Source organism: Pteropus vampyrus, unplaced genomic scaffold (assembly GCF_000151845.1).
Source record: "Pteropus vampyrus isolate Shadow unplaced genomic scaffold, Pvam_2.0 Scaffold19, whole genome shotgun sequence".
In the NCBI taxonomy this organism is placed as follows: Eukaryota; Metazoa; Chordata; class Mammalia; order Chiroptera; family Pteropodidae; genus Pteropus; species Pteropus vampyrus.
The window spans coordinates 3,368,948-3,396,271 of NW_011888800.1; the positions used below are offsets into that span (position 1 = coordinate 3,368,948).

Below are 27,324 nucleotides of genomic sequence, written 5' to 3' on the forward strand. Positions count from 1 at the left end.
TCGTTTGAGGGACCAAAATATAGGCTTTCCTGAAACCTCTGAGAATGTTGAGACCTCTGCAAAAATATTCTAGCTTGAAAGGATATTTTTATGGTATTTGTCTTTCCTTAACTGAGACTGACCTATACTTTGCCTTTGTTGCTTAGGTTGTTGACACATAGAATTTTGACTTTTTTTTTTTTTTTGTGATTAAAAAAGTATGAGAGAGATAGATCTATGTGTTGGATAATGGGCAGAAATCGAATAGCCGTGTTTTCCTTGAAAGTTGTTGAGATTTTTCTCAGGAGAATTAGACAAAAGTTATTTCTGAATAGAAGTGCTGTCCCTGGCTGTAATTAGTCACATGGGCTTAGTTCCCAGGAAATGTTTCTTTCAATGTGCTGAAAGTATCTGAATTTTCATATTGTTTAACTTACCTTGAAATTTTATCTCTGTTTCCCCATCTGCCCCTCTCCTAAATTAAGAAATCTAAAGTTTAGTTTGTTCTTTTCCCATTAGATTAGGGGGCCTGCCAAAAAAGTGCACATGTTCATGCCCGCATACTCTCTCCTTTTCCGTGAATCCTTCCAATCCTGGGCAGCACTTTTAATGACTTAGAATTAACTGCTTTCTAATTATGCACTGAGGCAGACACCATGATGTGGTATGGGTCTTTGCCAACAAGTAGAAACCAGGAGATATAAATGAGCAGGCTACCAGAGGGAATTATTAGAGAGGCTTCTTGAAGTCATCAGCTTGCAAAGCAGGGACTTACCCCTGTCTCATTGAATAATACAAACTTGTTCTGCTAGCTGTCAGTGTGCATCACCTTTAGGGGCGTCCATTTTTCTTACTTTTTATAGAACATAGACACTCATGATCCTGCCGGGTTTTCTCGCTACTTCAGCAAATTTTGGTAGGTCTTTGTTGCCATTTACTTTCTCCTCTGACCTTGAGCTGGAGTCTTCTCTTTACTGTGACTCAACTCTCAGTGTCATCTGACACACTGGGCCCCATCAGCTTAGATAAGAGAGCTCAGCTTTATTATTCGGCCATATATTTGTTCTACATGGAGCACTAAGTGTCTTGAAACTTTAATTGCTAATATTTGAATTGGAGGGTGATCTAGGAGGGCGGAGAGAATGAAAAACTTGAGTTCGATTCTTGTAAGTATGATTCGTTAAGCTAAGACATTTCAAATAGCCTTTGAATAGTGCTGGAGAAGAATAACCTGGTAAATTATAAGCCCAGCTGGCTAAGTTCATATCATGGCTCCACCATCAACTGGGTAGAGGACTTATTTAAATCCTCATGCTTCAGTTTTTTTCATTTCTAAGATGGGGATAGCCACCTCATAGGTACGTTCTAAGAATTCAATGACTTAATACATGTAAAGAATTTAGAATGGTGCCTGGCACATGAGAAGCACTCAGTAAATGTTAGCTGCTGTTCCTTTTTAGAAGTGGAACCTTGTCATAGGGTAGACTGGGTAACCCCACCTTCCTGAATGCTCATATGGCTTTGTACAAATATTAAACTAGTGTTTCTGAAATTTTAATACATTTACAATTTCTGCCATCTCCACACAGCACCATGTGCACTAATAATAACTAAACTATATTTACTTGATATTTTTTTAAATGTCATTTAATTATATTTTTAAAAGGAAATTTATAATTGCACCCGAAATAAAAAACTAGAATTTCTTGCCATAAATAGAAAGTACTTATGAAAATAATACATAACTGTTAAAGAAAAAAGTTGTTTTGTGTGCTTATAAAATCACTTCACATGCCTATGCCAGTGTTAAGTGCTTTCCTCTTTAGGAGACATGGAATCAGATGTTGTCAACATTTAAAGACCCATTGTGTCCTATATCCTTTTAGTCTAAATTTCCTGAAAATAAAGAAAAAAATAGCTCATTCATAATGAGAAAAGCTCAAATTAAGTCAAATCCACTTTACTACCTAAAAATTATGGTAACAGTAGGAAATATAGGCAGAGCTTAGATTTTGTATAGTCTATTAACAATTTATTCAGTAACTTATTGAGTAGCTATTTTATGCAGAGCAACTTAGAGATGATAACAGAAAAATAGCAACTATCCTGACATAAACATTTCCTTAGTCCTCCATGTGACCCACACATTCTCAAAGAGGTTACTGTCACATAAATAGATATACAGTATACCTGGGGCATTCAAATTTCATGGAGGGGGGAGGCAATTAAAAAAAATGTTTTAAAAATCTCCTTAGGTGGGTCATAATAAAAAAAGAAAAGTATTGATGTAGACCAAATATAGGGCCACATAAAGCCAAGCTTGAACTCCAAAACCTATATCTTAGGAACAAGTAATAAATTTATAAGAATTATATTTTATCTCCTTGGGATGACCCCAGGATAAGCCTAATCCTCTGTGTAAAAGCCCCCAGACACTTAAAGATAACATTGAGAAAATATGGTAAATTTTTTTCTAGACTGTACTAAATATTTTTTAGATTTTTTTAGTGGGTCATGGTTTCAAGTCTTAGCATCCTGAGCAATCTCCTGTCATAGATGACAAAGGAATATTTAATCAAGTATCAAATGATTGGTAGACAAAATGAATTCACTCCAGTTCACAGTATGAGGTAGAGGAGAGCAAATAGATTAGAAAAATAAGGGAAAACCTTACTGAAAGAGATGAGAATTGAACTGGGTTTTGAAGTTTTAGCCAAAGAAAACATGTGAAAGAACATTCTAGATATGGAGGATAGAGTTGGGGATGGGTAACTGGGAGGGGTGGAATTGAGTATATTTCTGGCATTAATCAAATTCTTAATAAATATTTGTCAAATGTATGTTTGTTGAATAAGAGTTGATGGTGTATAGTGGCTACACAGCTGTAAATCACCTGAGACAAGAATCTGATCAGTGTAGATACTCTTGCTTGGGAGATAGCATCCTCCTGTCCTTACATAACACTTACTCGTTTGACGACTCTAGTTCAAGTTATTTCTTACATGACTATGTGCTAGTTAGCAGAATTTAATTTGTCTCTATAGGGTTCCCTGATATTAAAAGATGTTTCTTACTCACATTATCAGATGAGATTAGACTGCTTTAGAGATCACCCCTGCGCACTGGGCTGCCTGGAATTCTTGAGAATGGTTTCAACAGCAGGAGTAAGCAAGCTCTTGTGGGCCACTGGCAATATCAAAATTGTCCAGCATAGGCACTGATAGGTCAACTCCCATGGAGATGTAGCTTGAGACATCCATAATCTCGATGTCCAGAAGCCTTAACCTAGCATTTGAAGAAATTATTAAATTCTAGCTGATAGTTTTAGGCTTTGCTGTCCTGGAGCTCAGCCTCTGAGGCAGCCGCATGAGGAGGCATACATTCTGGAATACTTTAGGAGTGCTGCCAACAGCAACTGCCTTCCCCCTCCAGTTGTTCATCTGCAGGAATTCTTTTTTCTTCATTGCATAAGGTTCTAATGTTCTCCATTCTGTCTTCACATGAATTTTCCTCAGGATGGCCCATCTTGTCTTTTATCTCCCTGTATTGTCCTTCCCTCTCTTCATCCTTTCTTTCCTGACTTCTGCCACCCAATACACAATCAGCTCAGTGCTGGCTCACCTATTATGCTTAAATCTATTTGTGACCTTTGAACAGGGGTCCCAACTGTATATGGTCTTGTGTTTATTTTGGTTTAGGTATAACCTGGTCAAAAGGCACTCTTTGCAGTGGGCGATTTCATTTGCTTATTTGCCTCACGGCCACTTATCTGAGTCTACATTAAGAAAAGGGAGAATTATAAAAATGGGTGTAATATCAGTGATTTGGGGGAAAGTCTTTACTTGCTTGATTGCTGATGCTTGAAATGCCCTTAGTTGGGCTGGGGGAGGGGAATCCTCTTATCCTTGTTATAGACAAGTCTTAAAATACAAATTCCCAGAGAGTGATAACACTTAAGCGAATACACAGAAACATGTGAAGGATTTTTAGCAAGTTTTTTTCCAAAAAACAATTTTGATTATGCCTTGTGTACTAAGTGCCAAAAGGGGCAGGGCAGAAGAGGGGTGAAAGGAATGAGTCTGGCATTGCCAAATTTTTCTTCTTGAGCAGATTCGCTTCTGGCTATCTCTCCAAAGCTATCTTGTATCTCATGAAGTCTTTGTCTTTATATCTTCTTGACAATAGAAAGTAATGAATGATACACTTATTGATAATGCAGTGTTGGGAGGCAGAAAGCAGGCCACACCATGATCTAACACCAGCCAAAGTAACAGTATAACAACTATAACAGCCCAAGTCTGAAATGGCATGTTAAGTGCTTTCCGTGTGCCATTTTATTTCTTCTTCACAATAGCCCTGTAAAGTAAGTGCCAATATTATGCAGTTTTACAGATGAGGGAACTGAGAGTCCACAGACATTAACTTATTGAGATAACATAGCTAGTAGGTAGAAGAGCCAGTCTTCAAACCAAGTCTATCTGATTCTAGTCTCAGCTCTATACCACTGTTCCATGTTGTCTCTCCATTTGAAAGTATTATACTATATAGTGCTCTGAGTTTCTGAGTTCACCTTTCTTTTAAAAGATATTTTTTTTCTTCTTTTGAGAAAGATATAAGTAAAACTCATGGTCTTGTTGTGTGACATCTGAGGCTAGGTCATAAGAAGCTATAAGTTTCTGCCTGGGTCTCTTGGGATACAGCTCTTGGAACCTACCCACCAGTTCAAGGGAAAGTCCAAGCAGACCTTAGACAGGCCCACATGGAAACCAAGGTCTCCCTCATCCACAGTTCTGGCTGAGGTTGCAGCATGCACAGAGTTGCCAGGTGCGTGAATGAATCATCATGAAGGTGAATCCTACAGCACACAGATAATCTACTCCAGTTGACACCACATAAAGAGTAAGTTACCAAGCCCAGCCAAATTGCCAAATAATGAGCACATTAAATTCTTGCTTGGAGCCCCTTTCCTTCAAAAAGATATGGGTTTGTATTTGAGAACCCAAGGGAACTCATTCTCAAATTGTCTTGGTTCCCAAGCTCGATGATGAGCACAGTGCTTTGGCCTGTGACATAGCAGCAGCCTTTGGAGGAGTGAGGGTAACAGTTTATTTTCTGGTCACCAGTGACCATTCTCCTTCTGCCCAGCCTGGCCAGATATCATGCAGCAGAGAGGTCTTTAGAGGCGATTTAGGTTGTTCCACTCCATACCTTATCTGCATCCTTGCTACCTGCTTATCTCCGTATTGTTTGGGGCTCCAGTCTCTTGGAAGGACCTTTAAATATGTATGTAAGTTTAACTACCAATAAATGAATGAATGAATGAATGAATGAATGAATGAATAAATAAATAAATAAATAAATAGAAACAAGCTTTCCCTTGAATTTCTTACTAAAGGGTTTCCAACAGTTTCAGCAACAGAGCAGAATATGCTTTTGTTGATGGGCCATATTTCCATAACAACGACATAGAAATGACAGACAAAATAAACAACAAAAAATATTTTTAAATACATAACCAAGTTCGAACAAAAGTAATTCAATTTCTAGGTGCAAGGAATGAAGAGATAAGGTATATTCAGAGAGGTAAACAGGAGCTTACACTGTGTAGGTCCATAGGAATTGTTAGCTTTCAGTATAGATATGAGGTACTGGGCCTGGGATTTTTCACCCCAGAGAGAAAGATGTACAACCAAGAGTTGGAACTGAGCTTCCAAATATAGCCCAAATCATAGAAAAAGGACTAGGAAAACATCATTTGCCTGGAGAAAACGGCAAGCAAGCTTGCATACTGTATATGGCCTTCAGTTGTGGAGTTTTAGGAGAGAAGAGGGAAGTGAGAAATAGGTCAGCACCATTCATGAGTTTGGGTCCCAATTTACATTCTGGTTTACTGCGGGAAGACTGGACTAAGAAATTTAACAGTAAAATTGGTCTCTGCAAATGTAAATATGAAATTACTGTGTCATGGTTATTTCCAAAGTGCCGGTCAAACAATTCTTGCTGAAAATGAGGTCCTAGTAAAAATTTATAAACCAAGTGAGGAAACCACCGTCATAGGGAAGATAGATAGATGATTGGTAGATAATAGATAGATATATGATTGATTGATAGATAGATGATAGATAGAAAGAAAAATAGCATACAATGGAGTTGAGATGAAAAACTGAAGATATTATAAATTAAATCTAGATGATGATATTTATAAACTATAAAATAAATCTATAAAACTATATAAACTGATTGAATAAATAAAGACTATAACTGGTTGAATGAAGAAACAGAAAGTAGTGTGGAAAAAATACAGGTAGATTTGGAAAAAAAACAAAAATAAAATTTAGAAATGCAATAATTGTTCTTGAAATTAAAAGCTCATTAGATAAAAGAAGTATTAGATTAGATTAAAAAGATTAGAAGAATTAGATTAGGACAAAAATTAATAAATTTTAGGCTGGATCTAAGGAAAGCATCTTTAGTATAATATAAGAGAGAAGAGGGGAAATATAAACACTTTATGGGAGTAAGAGACATAAGGGATAGAATAAGACCTTCTAATAAATGTATAATAATAGAGTTCCAGAAGGAAAGAATGGAGGCTGATGCTATAATGACTCAAAATTTTTCAAACAAGTTTAAGTCATTTATACTTAGGCTCATGAAACATAGCTAATTCCAAACAGGCTAAATGGAAAGAGCCACATTTAGGTGCACAGTGATGAAACTATTGAATATCAAAGAAAAATCTAAAAGCAACAAGAAATAAAAGATAAATTACTTATATAGGGATTACTGTTATACTGACAGTAGAGTTCTTCCTAATAATATATGTCGAGACAGTGGAATCATATCTTCAAAGGGTTGAAGTAAAATGATTCTTAGCCTATAATTTAATACCCAGCCATATTATCATTCAAGAGTGGGAACTAAGTAAAGATATTTTCAGGCAAGGGAAGACTAAGAGATTTTGCTACTCAGTGACCCCAGCTGAAAGAACTAATAAATGAGGTGTATCAGTAACAATATCCAATTTTGGGGTATTGAATCCAAAAGTGGAATTCAAGATGCACTGCTGAAAAGGAAAATTGGCAAATATGTTGATAGATCTAAATAAGCAATGACTGTTTTAACAAATGGAAAGAAGCTGTATTAGTCATAGTTCTCCAGAAAAATAGAACTAGTGTGTATGTGTGTGTGTGTGTGTTTGTGCGCACGCGCGCGCAATGAGAGAGAGACAGGCAGACAGAGACAGAGAGACAGAAAAAGAGAGAAGAGGAGATTTATTATAGGAATTTAGCTCATATGATTATAGAGGCTGATAAGTCTCAACATCTGCAGTTGGTAAGATGGAGACCCAGGAGAAGGTATGGTATAGTTCCAGTCAAAGGCCTGCAGACTTGAGACCCAGGAGGAGCCAGTATTTCAGTTAGAGTTCAAAGGCAGGAAAATACCAATGTCTCAGTTGAGGTCATCATGTGGAAAGAATTTAGTTCTACTCAGTCTTTTTGTCCTAGTCAGGCCTTCAGCTGATTGGATAAGGCCCACCCACATTAGGAAGGCAGTCTGCTTTACTCAATCTATGATTCAACTGTTAATCTCATCTAGAAACATTCTTACAGACATACCCAGAATAATGTTTAACCGAATGTCTAGGCATCCTGTGGCCCAGTTAAGTTGACATAAAATAAACCATCACAAAGACTAGGAAATTGTGTTTGTGGACAAGTTTATTAGACAAAAATTATTGACACAATAACATGTAGATTGAGTGGGGAGCATGGCTTCTAACTAGAGTGAATGCATTCTAAATTCCTTAGACTCAGAGGAGATATGATTAGATACATACAGAGGAGATATGATTAGATTAGATATTGTTCAGTTTAGAAAATTTTTTGAGAGGACTATTAAAGTAGATATAAATTGTATTATTACAAATGAATAAAGAGAGAAAGGGAGAATCAAGGAAACTTAATCAACTGGAAGGTAGTAAAGAGAAAGAGAGAAGGGAAGAGAACGGTTAGCAGAAAATGGGAAAAAAAGGGTAGAAATAAGTTTGAATATTTCAATTACAACTGGATTAAACTCACTGTTTAAAAAGCAGAGATTTTCTAAATTAAATAGATAAACGCTATTTATAAGAGCCATACCTATGACTTAATGATACAGTAAATTTCAAAGTAAAGAAATGGAACAGCAAGTATATCAGGCGTATACTTTCCAAAAGAAAAGTAGTACAGCAGTATTACCACTAGATAACATTAAGACCAAAAAAAAAAAAGGAAGAGAAAGTCATGACTTAATACCAAAAGACATAATTTCCAAGAAGTATATATAAAACAATGAATCCATGCACCTAACAGTTAAGCCCCCTAACATAGAAAGCAAACATTGACAAAATTATAAAGAGAAACTGACAAATCCACAGTAATATTAGATGACTATTTTAAATCTAGTTTGGAAAAATTAATAAGAACATAGAAGATTTGAATAATATAATTAAAAATCTTGACTTACTTGACATACCTGAATCCTGTACTTCAAAAATAGGAGCTTTATTATTTTTAAGACATATAAAACATTTGTAAAAATTGGTTGCATGTAAAAACATGAAGTCAGATACTCCCAAATTAATATAAACATTACATACTTTGACCACAATATCATCAATTTAGAAATAAAAGATTGAAATAAGTTTTTAAATAATTTATGGATCAAATATGTAATCATAATGGAAGCTATAAAATATTTATAAATGACAACAAAACTTGTGACATAGAGCTAAAGCAAAATGTAGAGGAAAAATTATAGCCTTAAAAAGTCTATGTTAAAAGATTGAAATTTTCTTTAATAAAAACAGTAAGTTAGTAAAAGAATAACGTAGCAAGCTCAATGTAGAAAGCAGGAAATAATGATCACAAAAAGAAAAATGAAATTTGAAGAAATGGAGCAGTAGAATCAACCAAACCAAAATTTGGTTTCTTGAAAATACTAATAAAACAAACCAACCTGATACATTTTAAGTTTGCGCAAACTAATATTAGAATATTTAAAGCTAATTGCAGATCCAGAAATTAAATCAAAATGCTGTGTTCATGGATATTTATTATATTAGGCTCCTGACTTCTTTATGTTAGGAATATTTTACAGTAAAAAGATCATAATCTTTACTTAGGCGTTATGCCTTAGTCCAGGCGTTGTCTACTACCTGTCCTCTGTAGCTTTAGCAGGTACCAGCTCTCTCCTGTTCTTGTGCATCTAGTTCCAAGTGACTCATGCATTCCTGCTTTGTACATGCTTGGTAGAAAGTTGAAATCTTGGCAGTTGAAGCAGTGGTGGGCTAAATTGTGAAATCAACAGAATGAATGCCTTCAGCAAAGGTTACGGAAAATAAACTCCTGTCCACATATGGTGAGAAAAGGTGGGTGAAAATTGGAAGGAGGTAATTACTGGCCTAGGGACAGCTTCCATGAAAGGCACAGGCTTCCTTGAGGCCTTTCATCCCCAGCCCTCCTAACATTGTCCAATTGCTTTTCCTTATCTGGTTGATATTATTGTTCATCCCTTTGGCCGTTCCTAAGCTTCAGAATACACATGTAAAAGTAAGTTTGTACTCTCTGGCTTTATTTGAGATGTAGATATACTTTTGTGAAGCCTGAGTGTAAAGGTCCGCAAATGAAGGGCCAACGTGTCTTGGGTCTCTGGACCCAAGGCCTTGAGTTCCTATTAGCACTTTCTCTCCTGCTCAAAAAAGCAGCAGGGTGCAAGAAAGAGACGTTTTGTTGAGTTTAAAATGTGGACTCGATGTATAGTTTTCACTATTCAATTTAAAATGACTGACTTCCTCTCATAAGCTTCCTTTGATTTGAATAGTGTTCTATTCAATACATTCAAAGTTTTTAAAAAAGTTTATTGGGTATGATTCTTAATTCTGATAAGCACACTATTCTAAAATTTATATTGTGAGGGAAATTGTGATGTCATCAGTTTCTTTTTTCTTTAATATTTCCCTTTCTTCCCTCATAAAATAAATGACCTAATTTTCTAATGTCCTAGAGTATTGTCCCTCTTCTTTTTTAAAAAGAGACTTTGTTTTATGATTTTAGCTGTGAGTCTGCATATAGTTTGTTATGAAGTCAGTAATTTTCCATAGGATAACACTTTGGGATGCCATCTGGCCATTTATAGATTAATAATCTTTTTTTTGCAGGGGTATGAGAGTTAGCAGTGTAGCATCTTAGCAATGACTGGGTTCATCTGGAGAAGGTGTTGCTTCCTTGAGATGCTAATGGTATTATGGGTAACCTAAAAAAAATGTATCTGCCCTTACTACCTGGTGACTGAGTAGCAGATCAGAGAGCATACCCTTAGAGAAGGTGACCAAATGCATCAGCACTGTTCTGGTTCCCTCTGACTGGCCAGACCTTAAAATTAAGTTGAAAGAGGGAATGCAGTTAGCATTAATATGATGGCTAGGTGAAGGGCCACGGGACGGAGAGAGCAATTGGGAGGATCATTATGAACTGTATTGATGTCTTGTATACTTGAAACTAATTTAAATAAATTAATTTTTAAATAATCAATCAATTAATTAATTAATTAAGTTGAGAAAACTGAGCGAGTTTACCAGGTACATTACTATCTACTGAACACTATTGTTGCAATAATCTATTTTACAAGAAGATGATTTGCTGTTTCATATTCCCAGTCTTTGTTCCGCCTATCCATGATAATTTGTTTCAGAAATAATTAAGTTCAACTTAAGTTTATATGAAGCAAATGCCTAAACCTGATTTGGTTCTATTACTTAAACTTTAACAAAGTAAATAGTAAATAACAAAATAAATGTTCTAGTTATTTTTTCAAGAGACTCACACGGAAACCTTAAAGGTAGTCAGCTTAGATAATATTATCACTTTCTGCAGATGAAGACATTGAATTTGAGAGGCTCCATAACATGCCCAGGTCACAGAACTAGTTGTAGAGATAGAGCTGGGTAGGCTTCTCGGGTGATGATGCTCATTTGGGATTCCTCTTTCAGTGCAAACATGTTTACGAATGGCTATTAAGTACTTAAACATTACTATAGGCATGCAGTTATGCGACTAAAAATAGGAAATAATTAAAATAATTGTACTTCATTTTTTCTTTGTGGACTCAGTACTATGCTTAAATGAGAAAGATGTAATTTTCTTATTTCTTTCCACGGTGTTTACTAACATTGATCATATCTGTCAGTGTTCTTATGGTACTAAACCTGATTAAAAAAAATAATAATAATCTGAAAAAAAAAAAAAAGGCCAAAAATTATCTCAGAATCTGAATGATGTATATCTACGGTCTGTGTTCATTCTATTAACAAGCTAATTATTTAATATGCATTTTAGATTCTGCTTGTATGGACCAGACCTTAAGCCATTTTGCTAAATATTTGAGAAAGATTCCACAGGAGTACCTCAAAGATTAGATTCCTAGGCAACACCTGACTTAGCTTCAGTCTAGAGATTTGCCTTCCTTCCATGAAAGGGAAGAGGAGTGCTGGCCACGTTGGCTTTCACATGCCTGCAGTAAACAGCGAGGGTAGGATCTCCTGTCTCAGTTTTCAAAGAATGTGATCTGATACAGTCTTCATCAGAGGCCTCCCGTAGCCTCTTCTTCTATGACAGTTCAGTAAGTTGCAATTGGATATGATGAGATATATTTTGGAAGAAAAATTCATATGTAAATATAAATGTGCATATATTTTTTATTTATTTGAGATTCCCTTGTCAGTTATTTTACCTACTTTTCTCACCTGTAAAATGGACGTAACATCTTTTGGCAGGTGACAAGAATTATTTTAGAAAGGTTTAGAATTCAGAGATGCTTTCTTGGCTGAAAGTTATTTTTATTGTTATCGTTGAAGTCTTTGAATCTGACCTGCCTTCACTAAGCTCTCCAGGTTCATGTGCTTGGTTATAAAATACCTACCTGCAAAAGGTAAATATTTTCTTCTTCGATTGTCTTTGTTGTGTTTTTTTCCCAAGTAGGATTTTCCAAAGCTAATTTATTTGCGAAGAGACATATGCTTTAGGTCTGTACTTGTTAATTTACCTCGGAAAAATTAGGTCATCTTTAAATCTGGCAGTGTGGCTTAAAAACTTGGCAAAATGGTCTAATTAAAAGCTTCCCTCAGATTTAAAAAAAAAAAAAGAAAACATGATTAGTAACAGTAGTTTTCATTTTCATTTTCATGCTTTGTGTATATATAGGTATATGTCACTTCTCATGCTGCATTAAAAAAAGTATGTTGACTGTCTGCTAACAGTTCATCTCTTTTCTTCTACAGCCTCCAAGTCTGTTATAAATAGTATGCTGCGGGACCCTTCTCAGATTCCAGATGGAGTTCTAGCAAATCAGGTCTATCAGGTATTAATCACAGCTGTCTATTTTCAGTGGCAGTGCTGTTATCTGCCTAGCAGAGTAAAGGATTTTAAACCTCATTTAATTACTGTCATCATAAACTATCACTGAGGTCAGGGTGCACCATAAATGGCAATGCAATATTTGTGAGAGGAGCATTTCACTTTTTAATAGCTTGCTTTTATAGTGAATAAAAAGCATGCAATTTTTGTTTTCTGTGATTGAATCTGAACAGCCTTTTGATAGCTTTTAAAAAAATTAAGGAAAGTGATTACTGCATTTAGGATGTTGTTTAACTGTAATAGTTTTTGTGGTCATCTCACCCCAGAACCCTTCTCTTATTTGTCTGCAGTGCATTGTGAACGACTGCTGTTATGGACCACTGGTGGACTGCATCAAACAGTATCCTTTCCCATAAAATTTTAGGTGCACAATTGACGAGCTTAGACTTCGTGGAGGAGATATGTCTAGCTTTAACCTGACATAAAGTTCTGCTTCACAAAACCCATTTCATACTCTTCTATTTTACATTCAATCAGCTGGAGGGTCACTGCAGACCGTTCTTTCCTACAGTTTAAGAGAAACCAGATAGGCCACAGGAAGATGTCAGTTCAGCAGCTGCGCATTCACATGCTTATTTCAAACTGCTTGGTTTTCAATGGATTTAAAGGTACAGAGTCATTAGGCAGGTAACATACTGTCTTAGAATGTATCTAACCATTCCAATGAGTATTTTTAAAAATGTAACAAATATCTATTTAAATTGATCCAAATTCAGTTGAGTTTGCTAGAATAAATTTTGAGCCTAAAGTGAAAGAATGATGTGATTAAAATGTTGCCAGAGACCATCACATTTTTAAAGGCAGTGGACTCTTATTGCTTAAATGCCGATTACAACCTGAGCTGTCATTTTGATCCCTAATAAACATTTTTAGAGAAATCAAACTAATTTTTCCCTCTGGACTGAATTTAAGGCTATGAAAACAGATGCCCAGTCATTTATTAAAAACACTGAAATTACGAAAAAGTTAACGTTTACTTCTTAAAACAGGATTTGAATGGACAGTAACTACTCCATGATGGAGGACATTATCCATCAATACATTTAGTAGTGTGGCATCCCTAAGAATATTGATGACCCTTGGCTAAAAATGCTCTTTAAAGAGTAAATAATTAGTAATTTTTAAAATAAAAATTATATGTCTGTGAGTCAGCAACGCAATTCTTAAGGGCATGCTTTCTGGTGTAGGTTTTTTTCTCATGGGTGGCACCGTGACCAGTTGTGACTTGGTGACCAGTTGTGACTTGGAAGCCCTCTCTAGTCAAGTGTGTGTGTTTATATTCTACCTTGTTTCATAAGGGCTTAAAGTCAGTAAAATTTTTGTAAAAATAAAATCTTTTTTTTTCATAAAGTTAGCCTTTGAAAAATATTATTGTAATATGGGCCTCTTATAAGAATATTCAGTACCTACGTTATAGCCCTTTATATACTTATGTTCTCCAAGTCTGTTCCCTCAGTCTAACTTAATAAAATCACAGCATTGTCATAAGCTTACCTTTTTATTAGACCAAAATAAAACTATACTTTTATTTCCCGTGTAAAATTAACCATAGCGTTCAAAACTGTAGGAACACCAGCCTCATGTTGCTGCAGTGAAATTTAGCACATTCGTATAACAACTAACACCATCGCAGAGTATCTGGGGCGGAATTACATGTTAATTTTCAAGCACATAAAATAGTTAAAAATCAATTTAAAGTTAAGATTTTAAAAGCATAATGTCTTTTGAAGGATTGCTTATTGATTTTAAATATAACTATCCAATTATATATGCATGGACTAAAGTATGAAGTCAACTGCTTTGTAAATGCCAGGAGGCTATTTTTCAGTAATAGTTGAGATGCTTACGGGAAACTAGAATGCTGTATTGCTGGCGAAGAAAATGGCTTGTGAGGTTATTTACAAGTTTTGCCCCATGGTCACTGCCATACATCAATAATAGGTATTATTATAGACAAACTCTAAGTGTTTCTGCTTATGGAGCATTATAAATTCTGTTTGGAGTATTTTCCTTATATTTTGCCATCATTCACTTTCCTTTTTTGGCTGTTATTGCCAGCAGAATTTAATGTAGTACATGATTTCAATTGATAAAGATAGTGATGTATGTCTATAAATTGTATTCGCTGACTAGATTATAATTTTGCAGTTCTATTATTATGCCTATTGCCAGTAAAATTACTGTTTTTACAAGCTTTATTTTCTAGGCCTTATATCTTATATATGTTTATATCAAGCAAAGCATAATGAAAAAGCATATCTTTCCAAAATTGTAAATCGGTGATTGCTTTTACCATGCAAAATAAAACAGGCTGGGAAGTTTATAGAGCACTGATTTTATCTTTGTATTGAGGTAGTAGCAGTTTTATATAATGTAAATACACTTGCATAGATGTTTCCTGGACTGATCAACAGGAATTATTTTATTTCACACTGAATAAAAAGTTTTCCGTGTGAGTGAAAATGCTATTTATATGTTGTTCTGATAATTTGGTAATGCTTATGTTGCTTGCTCTCAGTAGATTATATCATTTTGTAAGAAATAAAGCACACATTTAGTAGATAGAATAGGTACAAAGCCTTTTTACTCCATTATGAAAATGTTACACATAGACATTTGTGTAAGTAGAATAAAGTAAATTGGTCATTTACTAATAAGACACCAAAAAAGCACAGTAGCAAAGAGAGAACAAATTGTCGTTGTGTTTTCTTTTTCTTTCAGTGTCTACTATTTTTTTCTACAGAGCCATGCTCACCCACACCTTTCCTGCCACAGGTCATATTCACTGACACAAAAGGCGTGAGAAAACACTCACCTCAGCTTTCCAAAGTGTGACTTCAGGACACAGCTATTAGACAGAAACCTAAGCAGAGGAGCAAGGAAAGATAATGATGCAGGAAGCTTAAAATGCTGTGGGTTTCATTTCTGTACCATCAGTAACCTCAGTTTCATGATTCAACATTTTAGATGTAAATAATTTACAACAATAAAAGTGAGAGCACATTTATGTGGAATAGAAGTAAATAATTTAGTTCTAAAAAGCGGTATGCCCCTAGTAATGAGAAATCATTGAGAGGTATTCATCAAATGTCTTCAATGGATTCTGCAAATCTGTGAGACTTTGTAATTTAAAAATTTGTTTTCTTTATTTTGTTTCCAATGAGAAATTAAATAAGCATAGCTGTGTGCATTGTAGAGGGGAGGGGGAACAGCAGAAGGAAAAACGCAGTGATGATGACTTAGGGCTCATTTTGATAGTTGACATGAGTGCCCACATCTCTGGAATTCTAAGATTTAAATGATATTTACCCCTGTCTGTTGATAAAAGACAGGATAATTCTCTAGGAATTTTTTTTACAAATAATGTATAAGCTTTATTTGACTTAAATTGGACTCTTGTAGTGCATGATCAGAATTAAAGAGTCTCTGATAAGCTAATGAGTGATATGACCAAGTTGACATTCTCAGTGAAATGGAGAATTAGAAATTATTTACCAAATGCTTTTGACAGAATTAAAGCACCACAATAAGATAACACTCCTTTTTAGACTTTGTTCAGCCTTTCTGAACCTTGTTTCCTTAACTCTAAAAATGGGACTGATAATAGTCCCTACTCATGTGGTTGTTGTGACGATTAAATAAGATGATGGTACCCCAAAGTGTTTAGCGCAAAGGCTTAGTATGTAGTATTTAAGAAATATTAGTATACTATATTTTAGCTTGTTATTTTTACATAAATTTAATACTTTTTAAAAACTGTATGAAGTCATAAATATAGGCATTGCAGAGATCGTATTCTGATCCTCCGCTTTTCCACACATTAACTGTATGACCTTAGGCAGATTCTTTGCTAAGCCTCAGTTTCCTCATAAGGATGTGTAATATAAGGATGGTGATAATAGTGAGGATGAAATAACACACATAAAGCACTGCACACAATGCCCGCCTCATAGTAAGCACTCAAAAAGAGTTGGTATGTGCCTGTGTGTATCTATTTGTATCCATATTATAATATGTGTACACTTTCACATACATGAGGAAAAGACTTGAAACAGCCTCTGTACCCACTTCCTAATCCACAATCCTTTACTAAGATGTTTTTCCTCCACATTACATATAATTCTCAAAACGCAGTTGTTCAGTTTCCCGAGGCACAAAAGTTCACCAACACTAGATTGAAAAGAAACAGAAGCTGCTAAGAGCTGGCTCTGTGACAAGTGTGACTCCACAGCAGATTTATGGCACTCTGTAAGGCTGGAAGCTCTTTTAGGGCAAAGGCTGGTTGGTATTCTTTGCTGCAGTTAGTAAGTGCTTAATAAATGTGTGCTCAATTGAATTGAGAGATTTTTAACAAAGTATAAAGGATGTTTAAAATGATTCTCCCTCTTTTTAAAATTGCATACATATCCATTTACAAATCTTTATTTGCCAAAATACATACAAACATAGAAAAATTTTATTAAATCATTTAAATAAAGGGACGTGTATAGAAATCTCAGAGATGTAGACTACAAGTGGAAATGTTTGCTGTAATTACCTCTTATTTTCCTTTACATCTCAAAGTATAGACCTGCTATTAGCATTTTTATGATAGCATCTTTTCATAATTCTACCTGTGTTAAATTAACCCCCTTAACTAAAACCTCCCAGTGCCATTGGTCACGAGCACGAAGTCCTGCTGAGAGACTTGCTTCTGGAGAAAAACCTGTCCTTCCTAGGTAGGTATTGCTTACATCCTCTCTAGCATGTAGTACCTCCATGAGTGCTTAAATATATATTTTTTAAAAATCTTCCACTTGCAGTTATTATGTACTAAGGAAGAGTGAACAATGATTGATGCCGTGCATGTTATCTTTTATTGATTTAGAACTAAGCAGGAACTCAGTTACCTAATCCCCTATATATACAGCACATACACAGGCTTGCAATTAATATTTTATAGAATAAGTGGCTGAAAAAATTCTTTAATATCTGTTATAGTATTACTTTTGGTGTCATGAGATATTAACCATAATCTAGATCTTATGAGAAAGAGAAACAAAAGAAATATTGTGTATAAAATGCTTTATACATTAAAAACTATGGTTAGAAAAATTCACGTTAGGTACGTTTGTCTCATGTATGGAATCAGGTAGTACTGTAACTTAAAAGCCAAATATCAAGCTTTTATTATTTTTATGCTAAGCATTAATTGTCATCATAGACAATTCTGTTTTGAAATATTCCTAATCATCATACAAAGAAGTTGTTAATTTAGTCTATGCATTTTAAGCATTTTAATGTACTGCATTAATACAGGTTTACTTATAGTTAAAACATCAGTATTCAAAGTCTTTGTGAGGATGTGAGGGCGATCTGGCTGTGACATCTGTCAGCTCATTGATTACCAGGGTTGATTTGGCTGATCTGGCTGGCTAGGCAGGTGTCCCCTTCCTCCCTCACCACTCCATGTGTGTCCCTCCCAAAGAGGCATACTCGGCTGGAGAGGACGACCTTCCCTGAGAGAGGAGAGCACCATTCTTAGGTCAAGGATATACGAGTTAGCTGCGCTCCCCTGCTAGAACCTCCAAACAAGCTCTCCAAGTCTTTGTGAAATATTGTGATGAATTTTTTTTTTTACCTGGTAAATATCCCTTCACAATGATTAATTAGATCTAAAGTGCCAGGTAAATTGAGATAGATCATCATTTTAAATACAGCTATAGAAAAATACTGGTATATAAATAGACTGCTAATCTCATTTTATGTTTTCCTTGTTTCTTGTTTACACGTGTACACCATAAATTTTGTTGCACAGATATTCCAAACATATTTGTTTTACTTTGATTCTTTTATAAGCAAAAATACAATCTCAATCTCACCCCCTCCCAATCTGGATTACTTTCAAAAGACAAGGATTCTTACTGTTTATACGTTAACCTTCTTAAAAATTATGACTTCTTTGAAATTTTTTATACCATTCTGAATTTTTCACCCATTGTGCTCTATGTTATTATATAAAATACATATTTTATCTGACCTCATTTACCAATAGAAGAAAAAATAAAAATCAATTACCTTTATCTTAACTCTAATAATTTCTTAAATTTCCTTGACATCATAGCAACTGCTATGGCACAATATTTAATCAGATACTACTGGGGGAAAAAAGTCCTTATCTTTGAAGATTTGAATGTGCTCATAAACTTATTCATTTTTTACTTCTACAAGTAGGTATATTGTATTGAGAAATCAAGTTGAATAAAAACTTTAGTTCCTCCAACTGAAAATATATATTTTATTCATCTATTTATTCATTTATTCCAAAAATAATTTACTGAGTCAGATACTATTTTAGGCAATAGACGTAAGTCAGATGAAGTCTCTGCTTTTGTGGAGTTATGTGCTAGTAGAGAGACAAGCTACAAATAGATGAATACAGATAACTTCTGGCAATTTCTTAGAAGTTTTGTAATTCTTTTATTTATTGTTTATTCATTCTTTTAAACTAATTTGTGTTGAGTGTGTTCTCTACCAGCCAAGAACTAACTTCATAGTTAGTATGAAAATGATGATAAGCACTCTGTGCCCTTGGGATGCTTACAGCTATGCACACTGTTGCCATGTCCATCCAATAAAAATGCAGTTCCATCTCTCTAGTGCATCTCAGTAGGTGCTCACTTGATTATCTTGATGTTATTGTGCTACTTTTGTTAAACTTTTGAAAGAAAGGTATAGATTATACTAAAAATCAATAGCAACCCTTGACATATAAAGAAAATGCTACTGGGTCATCAGCTGCTTTTCCTGATGTGGTGATAGAATTATCTTCTTCATCTGCTCTCTCTCACTAGCACCTTCCTGCCGCCATGTGCTTCTAAGATGGCTAGTTGAGTTCATCAGCTTGGCTGTCTTCCCACTAAGCTAGTCACTCTTTCTTTCATTGAGTAAGCATGCAGATATGAATCTTTTAATTCCTTGCTATGGGCAGGCCCGTTAGGGATGACAAAAATAAAAGTTGAATCAAACATGGAGCCTTCCAGGAAAATTTCAGATAAGTTTAAGTATATGTCCTTTCTTTCCAAGGATAGTTAATTTAGAATTAAGATTTATTGATCAGTATTTAAAGTCTCAGAAGGTACAAAGAACCTGCTGTACACTTCTAGGTTCGGATGTACAAAGAACCCTTTTTAAATTTTAAATTGACCAATGAGCATTGCTAGAGGTTTGTTTTATTTCTAATATCAATGAAATAGAAAATATATTTTATCTACTGATGGAGATATTTTAATTCATATCAAGTGATTAAGGAGATCATGTTTTGTTATATCCTTTTTCCCTTCCTCCCTTCCCTCTTTTTTTTGGGGGGGAGGGGGGAGTGGGCTGCCGGTTTGGATGGAAAGCAAAGGAGGAAGGGTAGATAGTGACTGAGAAGATCAAGATTGTAAGGGAAAATATGAAAGAGCTTATATCAAAGGCTGAAGATAACCGTTCGTCCTCCATGGATTGGCATATCCCTAGGTCAGAAGGACTTTCATTAGTGACTTCCACAGCCACTGTCTGATGCAGATTCTTGTTAAGTTTGGATTAATAAGGATAGCTCTGGAGATATTCTTTGTGGTGAATGTTGCCCTATTAGTCGAAGCTAACAATTATTTTGAGCGACACAGAGAGGTATTTGCTTTATCCCTACCTTACCCTTGCATGTTTGATCTTGCCTTAAGACAAACCTGCAGATTTTACATGAGTGCTTTTCTAGCATTCATGTTTTACTCTTTGGAACTCCAGGAGGGTATACTCTATAAAGCCAAATAAACTTAGTGAAGGATGTCCCTTATTGGAAGGAATTAGGATCTTTGTTACTAGCAGTTCATCTGCTCCTGCTGCTTTATTCCCCTCCTGAAGCAAAAGTGCTCTGCTGGGGGAGTGATTATGATGTGACAAACAGGATTATTACTTCAGGTGAAGAATAGGCAGTGGGAACAGATGAGATTTAGAATATGAAGATTGTGTTTACATGCAGATGTTAGCAGTAGAGAATAAGACTAGAAACGAAACATATGAGTGTATAGGCTAAAGGGAATTGAGATGGTGGAGTATCTCATAAGGCAGCAACTATTCATGTTCCTATCTACCTGAGGGTTAAAAATCAGACGCAGTTTTCAGAGTAACAAGAACATGATATTGGGGCCGAGATGTGGGTCCTGTTCTTCTCTTGAAGAAATTGTCATGACGAGGGACCATATTCACTCATTTCCCTTATTGAATATGCTTTTATATGTTTCTCCCTGGGACCAAGAGTAAAGAGCCATACACGTGTATACTGCTGGAAGACAACCTGCTGTTTGGAATTTTGAAGACAGGTTACCCTGTCCACTTATGATGGGAGCCTTTCTGCTCCAGGCCTTTGGCCCTTCCTTCCTTCACCATTGCTCTGGTTAAAAACTCATGTCTGCTGATTATGTGCTTTCCTGACTACCAATGGTATATTGGAACTATTTTGGTTGTAAGTGACAGAAATCTAATCAAACTAGATTAGACACACACAAAAGGAGAATTTATTTGTTTACCAATATACCTGGGAAACCCGAAAGAGAGAAGTTTGCTTCTGATGTGTCTGGAATCCAGAAGACAAAACTATGTCATTAAAGTCTCCTCTTTTCTCCTTTTTGTGTTCTCTTTGTTTGTTTGTTTGTTTGTTTTGTTTTTTTCCCCCAGTGTTGGCTTTATTCTTAAGCAATATAGATGATCCCTAGCAGCTGCTAGTTTGTTTACTCCTTACAGCTCATAATCCCAGAGAAAAGTTGGTGATTCTCTTTCGTTCCATTATAAATCTCAGAAAAGACTCTGGTCAGCTAGTTTGGGTCAGATATCCACCCCTATGGCCAGTGGTTGAGCATCACATATTTACCATCTACCAAAATCACATTGTAAGAGTGAGGTGGCAATGCCAGAGAAAATGGGGTACAGGACAGAAAAATCAAATACTTTACTCACCTCACAGAAAATTAGCTACAGGTTTGAGCTTCTGTTGTTAGTGTTATTGTCGGATTAGCTCCTTGGTCCTCTGTGTCTGTCTGTCTGTCTACCTTCTTCTCCTTCTCCTCTCCCCTCTCCTTCTCTTCCTTTCTCTCCTTTTGTCTCTCTCTCTCTCTCTCTCTATATATATATAGGAGATCCTTTGTCCTTTGTATGTTCCGGAACTGCAAATATGCCTCCCTCCATCGAGATTGCTTCTAGGAAAGATGAAGCTGGCCCTACAGAAGGGTCTGACATCAGTGGCTACAGTTAAAAGAACTGGGGCAGACAAAGGCTAACATTCAGCCATTCCTCAGAACTTTGGAGTTGCAAAGGACTCTAACAACCATCCAGTGTCCTTGTTTTGTTTAGAAAAAACTGACCAGGCTTTGCATTACAGCTAGTGTCCTCCCAACAGATTGTCTCGTATCCTTTTTATTCTACTGTGCCAATTCATCCTTTCTTTTATGACATTAAACCAAAAGAATTGAGAGTGATATGGTATAAAATATAGACAAGTTTTATTTTTGTTGATATTCATGCACTCTGTCTTTACAACCACCAGTCGGCAGGGATCAGCCTACCCAGCCTTATTTTGCACTGTCCCAGCTTTGTGACCTCCCATTTGTTTCCTATCTTCAGGGCATTTTTCAATTTTTATTACTATTGTCCCCTAAAGACATAAGCAAAGGACAAGGTCAGAGCAGTCAGTTGTATTCCTTATTAGTGGCTTTGATAAGAGGCTTTGGAGGAAAAGGTTGAAACTAATGGCCATAATGAAATTTTGAGTACTCTAAAAATTTCATTTATTTGTGCTATTGGTCTCCTCATTAAATGCATGTCTGTTCTGTGTACCTTTGCTCATGGTTTGCACATCATAGTAACATGTATTACTGAAACTTTGCAAACTTCTTAAATTGGGTAGAAAAGGCTGTGAAACTTATTTTTCAAGAACTAAAAAATATGATATACAGAGGTCATACATAGCTCCACGTATTGAATGAGACAGTGTTTTGGGAAAAAAGATAAGTCAGTAAAACAAAATATTAAGGAGAAAAGATATATTGTAGTTTTCATTTGTATTGATGTATATCCTTTTTGCCCTTCCCCAATTTAGAAAAAATGTAATAGGTGTTATAAAGATTCTTTTTATCCATACAGTGTATTTTAACCTAGCATTTTAAAACCTTTTGACAAATTTATAGATAAAAGTCCATGCCAGAATGTTACTTTTTGTCTTCAGATGTCGTGAATTGGAATTTTACATAATTTCTCTGGGATTAACTGTAGTTCTTAAATTTAAAGCCTTATATAAAACAAATAAAAGCTCAAACTTTTTCTTGGTAGTCCTCATGCCCTCCTGTGATTCTTAAGTATATGTTAACTAGTTTCAGATGTGTTTTGTTCTCTGACTCAAAATCAGCCTTTTATTTTTAAAAAGAAATTGTGTAATTAGTACTTAATTGCTTTGGATATTTTGGGTATTTAGAGGAGAGGGTAATTAAAAGGCCAGAGAAATTAAACTTTCACAGTGTTCTTTAAGTATGTGTAATTTCTTTTTTTAAATGCCCTCTAAAAGCAGGCCTGACAACAAAAATAAATGAAGACCTGGGTTGTTTTTAGATTTTCACCATCAGTTTTATCTGTGGTTGCAGTTTTGTTGATTTTATTGTGGTTCAGTTGGAGAGAGGAGCATCTAGAAATCAAGAGATTATGTAGTTCATCTCTTCAGGCAGGTGTTATCTAAATAATATCCAACAGAAGGTCATCACCTCTCCTTCAAGATCTTCAAGGAAGAAAATAAAAGTTTTTCCCCACTTCATAAATATTACAAATGATCAAATTTAAATATTTGCCATCATTAAAGATGGTGTATGGTATATTGGGACAAACTAGAACTTGGTGGATGTGGGTCCTTCCCTGTATCTTTAACTATTTGAGAGGGCTAGGTCTTGGTGGGTCACTTCTCCAGGCCACCTTTACACGTGTAAATTGGAGTGTTGGATCTGTAATCTCTAAAACATTACCGGCTCAGCAACACTCAGTGTCATGAGGCTTTCATGGTCGAAAAATCTTACATTTTGTGGATTTAAAAGCTAAAAAGCCTGCTTTTAAGCAAGAATATTCTTATATGAATTTCAATAATGAACACTTGAATGATGATATTAACAAGCTTTGTAGTTATGTAATATATTGAGTGCTTTTAATATATACCTTAAACCAGAAGAGCCTTACTTTGTATTTGCTACATTCACTAAATAAGGCAGGTATGAGATTTGGAGATTGACTTTATATTGATCCCCAACCATTTTAGAGAAGTTATACTAAAAATTCTATTCTAAAACATTGCCATTATGCACCCACCCACCCCCCTTTCTAACTAATATTGTTCTTACTTTTCTCTTGGTCACTTTTTCTTGAATTAAACAGCAATTTACTTAAACACCCAGTTTCCCACTTGGAAAATTCAAAGAATCATAAGTAACCATCTAGCCGAAATATGTACAAAGAGCTATAAGAACCTGCATGAAATTCTCAGGAAAAATATAAATTGCAATACTTTAGAAGAGATAAAAATCTAGATAGATTAGTAGCTGTAAAAGAAATCAGAACGATAACCAAAGAGCTTCCCACCACAGTAGCACCAGACCAGATTGCTTTTTGTGAGAAATTCTGCCCAAACTCCAAGGAATGGATAAATCCAATGTTATTTAAAGAAATACTACAGATCAAAGAAAAAAGGAGGAAAACTTCCCATAAGTATCGAGGAAAAGGATGGAATTTCTTCCTTTATGATGAACCTCAGCAAACAGTTGGAACCAAGGATGAAAGACAGCAGCAAAAGTTATCAAATAAAACTTTGAACTTTGGGCCAGATCTGTTGTCTTTGCCTTGATTCATGGAGAGTTAAATCAGAAAATTATTGTCATTCTATGTAGGTTTTGTAGAAGACATGAATTTTTTTTAACATACTTGTATTTTATTTAGTTATCCTTTTGGAGCATTAAGTATGTGCAAAGCACATGTGTTGGTGGTGGTGAGACTGGGCCAATGAATAAAGTTTAAAAAATGGAAAGGAATCATTTCCTGTCCTCAGAGCAGAGGCTTCAGGCCCAATATTTGGGAGACAATCCCATACAAGGAAAGACAAGGGATGAACAGAGAATGAGGCTGAAGGGAAGAATGTGACCTGATGACTGAGTCATAACCACTAGATCCTAGAGGTGGAACCCTGAACCATCTAATGGTCAACCAAATTTTAAATTTGTACTCAGTGGTTTGGTTAATGATCTTAATGGTAAGGAATCTTTCAAGGTCTGGGGGCCAGGAAGTCAAGCCAGATGGATGGGAGCTGACCTTAAAATTCTCCCAGTGGAATGATCAGCAATAGCAGCTTCTCCTAGGGCCTAGATCAGATGAGCAAAGCCACTTGTTCGTAAATGCTTCTTCCCATTCTTGTACTGTCATTTCCTTTGAACTTTGTCAAGTTGTTCCCTCCTCCTCTCTCAGTAAATCTAGGAGGAAAAAAATAATGTGAAGGTTGAAACAGGGTGCATAAGACAGTGGGAGTTTAGTAAATAAAGAAGATAGCTGATACATAACATAATATTTCAGATATATGGAATAACCTCTTTATATTTTTTTTTAAAAAAGTCTAATATCACTAGTGGTGACATAGACTTTTAGAAGCTATACTTTGGGTAAAATTACTATTGGATCAACTTCATACTGAGAGGGAGGAAAGTGAGGTGGAGTAGGGGGAGAAAGCATAGGGGCACAGTGGCACTTTGAAGTTCTCCCCAGAAAGTTGAAAAGATTCCCTAGCCTCACCTGATGTTTTATGTTCAGGTTTGGTGGTTTGGGTTTTTAAATTTCACATGAAGTCATGAAATTTAAATTGTAGGTATTGTGTTAATAACTTTGGTGCAGTGAACAAGGGTACGGCATCTGCCTTTTAAAGGGATATTAGTGTGTACATTTGGATTGCTTGGTGACCTTTGAAATTTTGTTTTGAGCTGCTGTCAGAAACATAATCATTTTTCTTTCAAAACATATTTTAACATCTGCAAAGGTTGATCAACCTAGGATAGTTTTAATAAAATATTAATCTCTTTTTAATGTCAACCCAACTTTTAAAACTGTTCATCAGGTACCTGAAACATGAGCTCAAGGCACTTGAGTTGATTTTAATAAATGCCTTTTCCATTTAACATTCTTGTGGCCAGAGTGCATTTAGAGGATAGAAATTATTCCAGTCTTTTCGTCTGAAGTCTAGTTTTCCAAATTCTCTTGTTTTTAGAGTAAGATTACTTTAATTTGTATTTTCTTATCTCAATAGTTAACAAAATTTTTTATATTTCAAGGATGGGAGATTGTTCTGAATTCTGGCATCAAACCTTCAAAAGCTGGATAAATGATATCAACGCTTAATAAAATATAACAAATATCTAGTTTAAATATGAGTCTTGTCATTAAAAAGTTATTTACATTTAAAATGCTGACCTTTCAAGATACACACAAGAGTGTTCTCAAACAGAGTTTCTGAACATTGGCCATGAAACCACTGTCTTGGACTGACAAATGGATTGGAAATAAGCTACCCAACACTGGGAATGGGCCATTAATTTTAATCAAAGGTGATGCAGGAAGGCGAATGGGATGCATGACAATGTCAACAGCCCAGTAAGTGTTAAGAGACCACACAGCCTTCCTTGTTACTTGGCCAGGCCATTAGTTGAGGTTGGGTGAAGATAGAAAGCCATGTCTGGAATTGAATGACCAGGTCACTCCAAAATCTAATGGAGAACTCCTCATTTCAGAAATCACATTGTAATGCCATTAGAAGTCAAGGACAGCATTTAGAAAATATCGGAGGATTTTTTTTTTTTTTAAACAAGCACTTACCTAGTTTTTTCCAACTTTGTCAAGCTCTCAGTTTTCTAGACCCTTTTCCTTCTGAATAGATCATTGATATTTACACGAGATCAAGAAATCAAACAGACTTAGAAAAAATCTCAAATCCAGTTTGCTTTTCAGAATTATATATTATTAGTTGTAAAACTCTAGTAAATGCCAGAAACAATAGCATACCAAAGAATTTAAGTAGGGTAATTAAGTTTCTGTGGTGATCTCATTGTCCTTGTACCTCTCTTGTGTTGTATGTAGGAATAGTTTCACTAATAGAAACTAAGCTTTCTTAATTGCTTTAATAAATGTATTTATTTTATAATCGTAAAGGCTATGTGCATGTGCCTTACTGTAAATTATTGATATTGCCTGATAACTTTAGTGATATTCATGGTAGCGAAGCCTTTTCTTTTAATCAGTAAGTATATTTCATTATTTTGAGTATTTTCAATTATAAAAAAGGTGGCATATGACAGCTTGAATTAATGTTTATAATAAAGATATAAAAATGCTGAAGAGACAAAGAAGCATTCTTATATCTATGCTTCAGGTTTATTAAGAAAGTTTATTCTGACACAGCATTACACACATAAGAAAGATATGTATGTTTGCATTAGCAATTTTTATACATTTTTAAGAAAGAAAAGCAATTATATTGCTCTCTTGTTAATGGAATATTGTTATAAGTGATGGTGTTTGTTTTTCCCGTAGATGAAGATCAGCTCCGTGCAAAGGGTTATGATAAAACACCCGACTTTATTTTACAGGTACCAGTTGGTAAGTCCTTAAACTCCATTATGTACTTGTTTATAAAAAAAGATCTGTTTTTTTCATAGATTTTTTTGTTGTTGTTACCGAAGTACATTATCTTTATAATACTATATCTAAATGGGTAAAATTGTTGGAAAATATTATTTTAAAATAGCAGAAAATAATAGGTTCAGAAGAAATCTTAGCCTCAAAATCTTTTACATATATTTGAGAA

General features: G+C 35.2%; 1 protein-coding gene across 4 annotated transcripts in view; it reads left to right on the forward strand.

Annotated features, from left to right (window-relative positions):
* CUNH15orf41 (chromosome unknown C15orf41 homolog) overlaps positions 1–27,324 on the forward strand; it is a 207,290-nt gene that overhangs the window by 79,143 nt on the left and 100,823 nt on the right. For all 4 annotated transcript variants that reach the window (XM_023527731.1, XM_023527730.1, XM_023527732.1 and 1 more), the window contains exons 6-9: positions 12,299–12,378; positions 12,725–12,774; positions 17,085–17,152; positions 27,051–27,116. In XM_023527731.1, the coding sequence (XP_023383499.1) occupies positions 12,299–12,378; positions 12,725–12,774; positions 17,085–17,152; positions 27,051–27,116 (264 nt within the window). The remainder of the gene's footprint in view (positions 1–12,298; positions 12,379–12,724; positions 12,775–17,084; positions 17,153–27,050; positions 27,117–27,324) is intronic.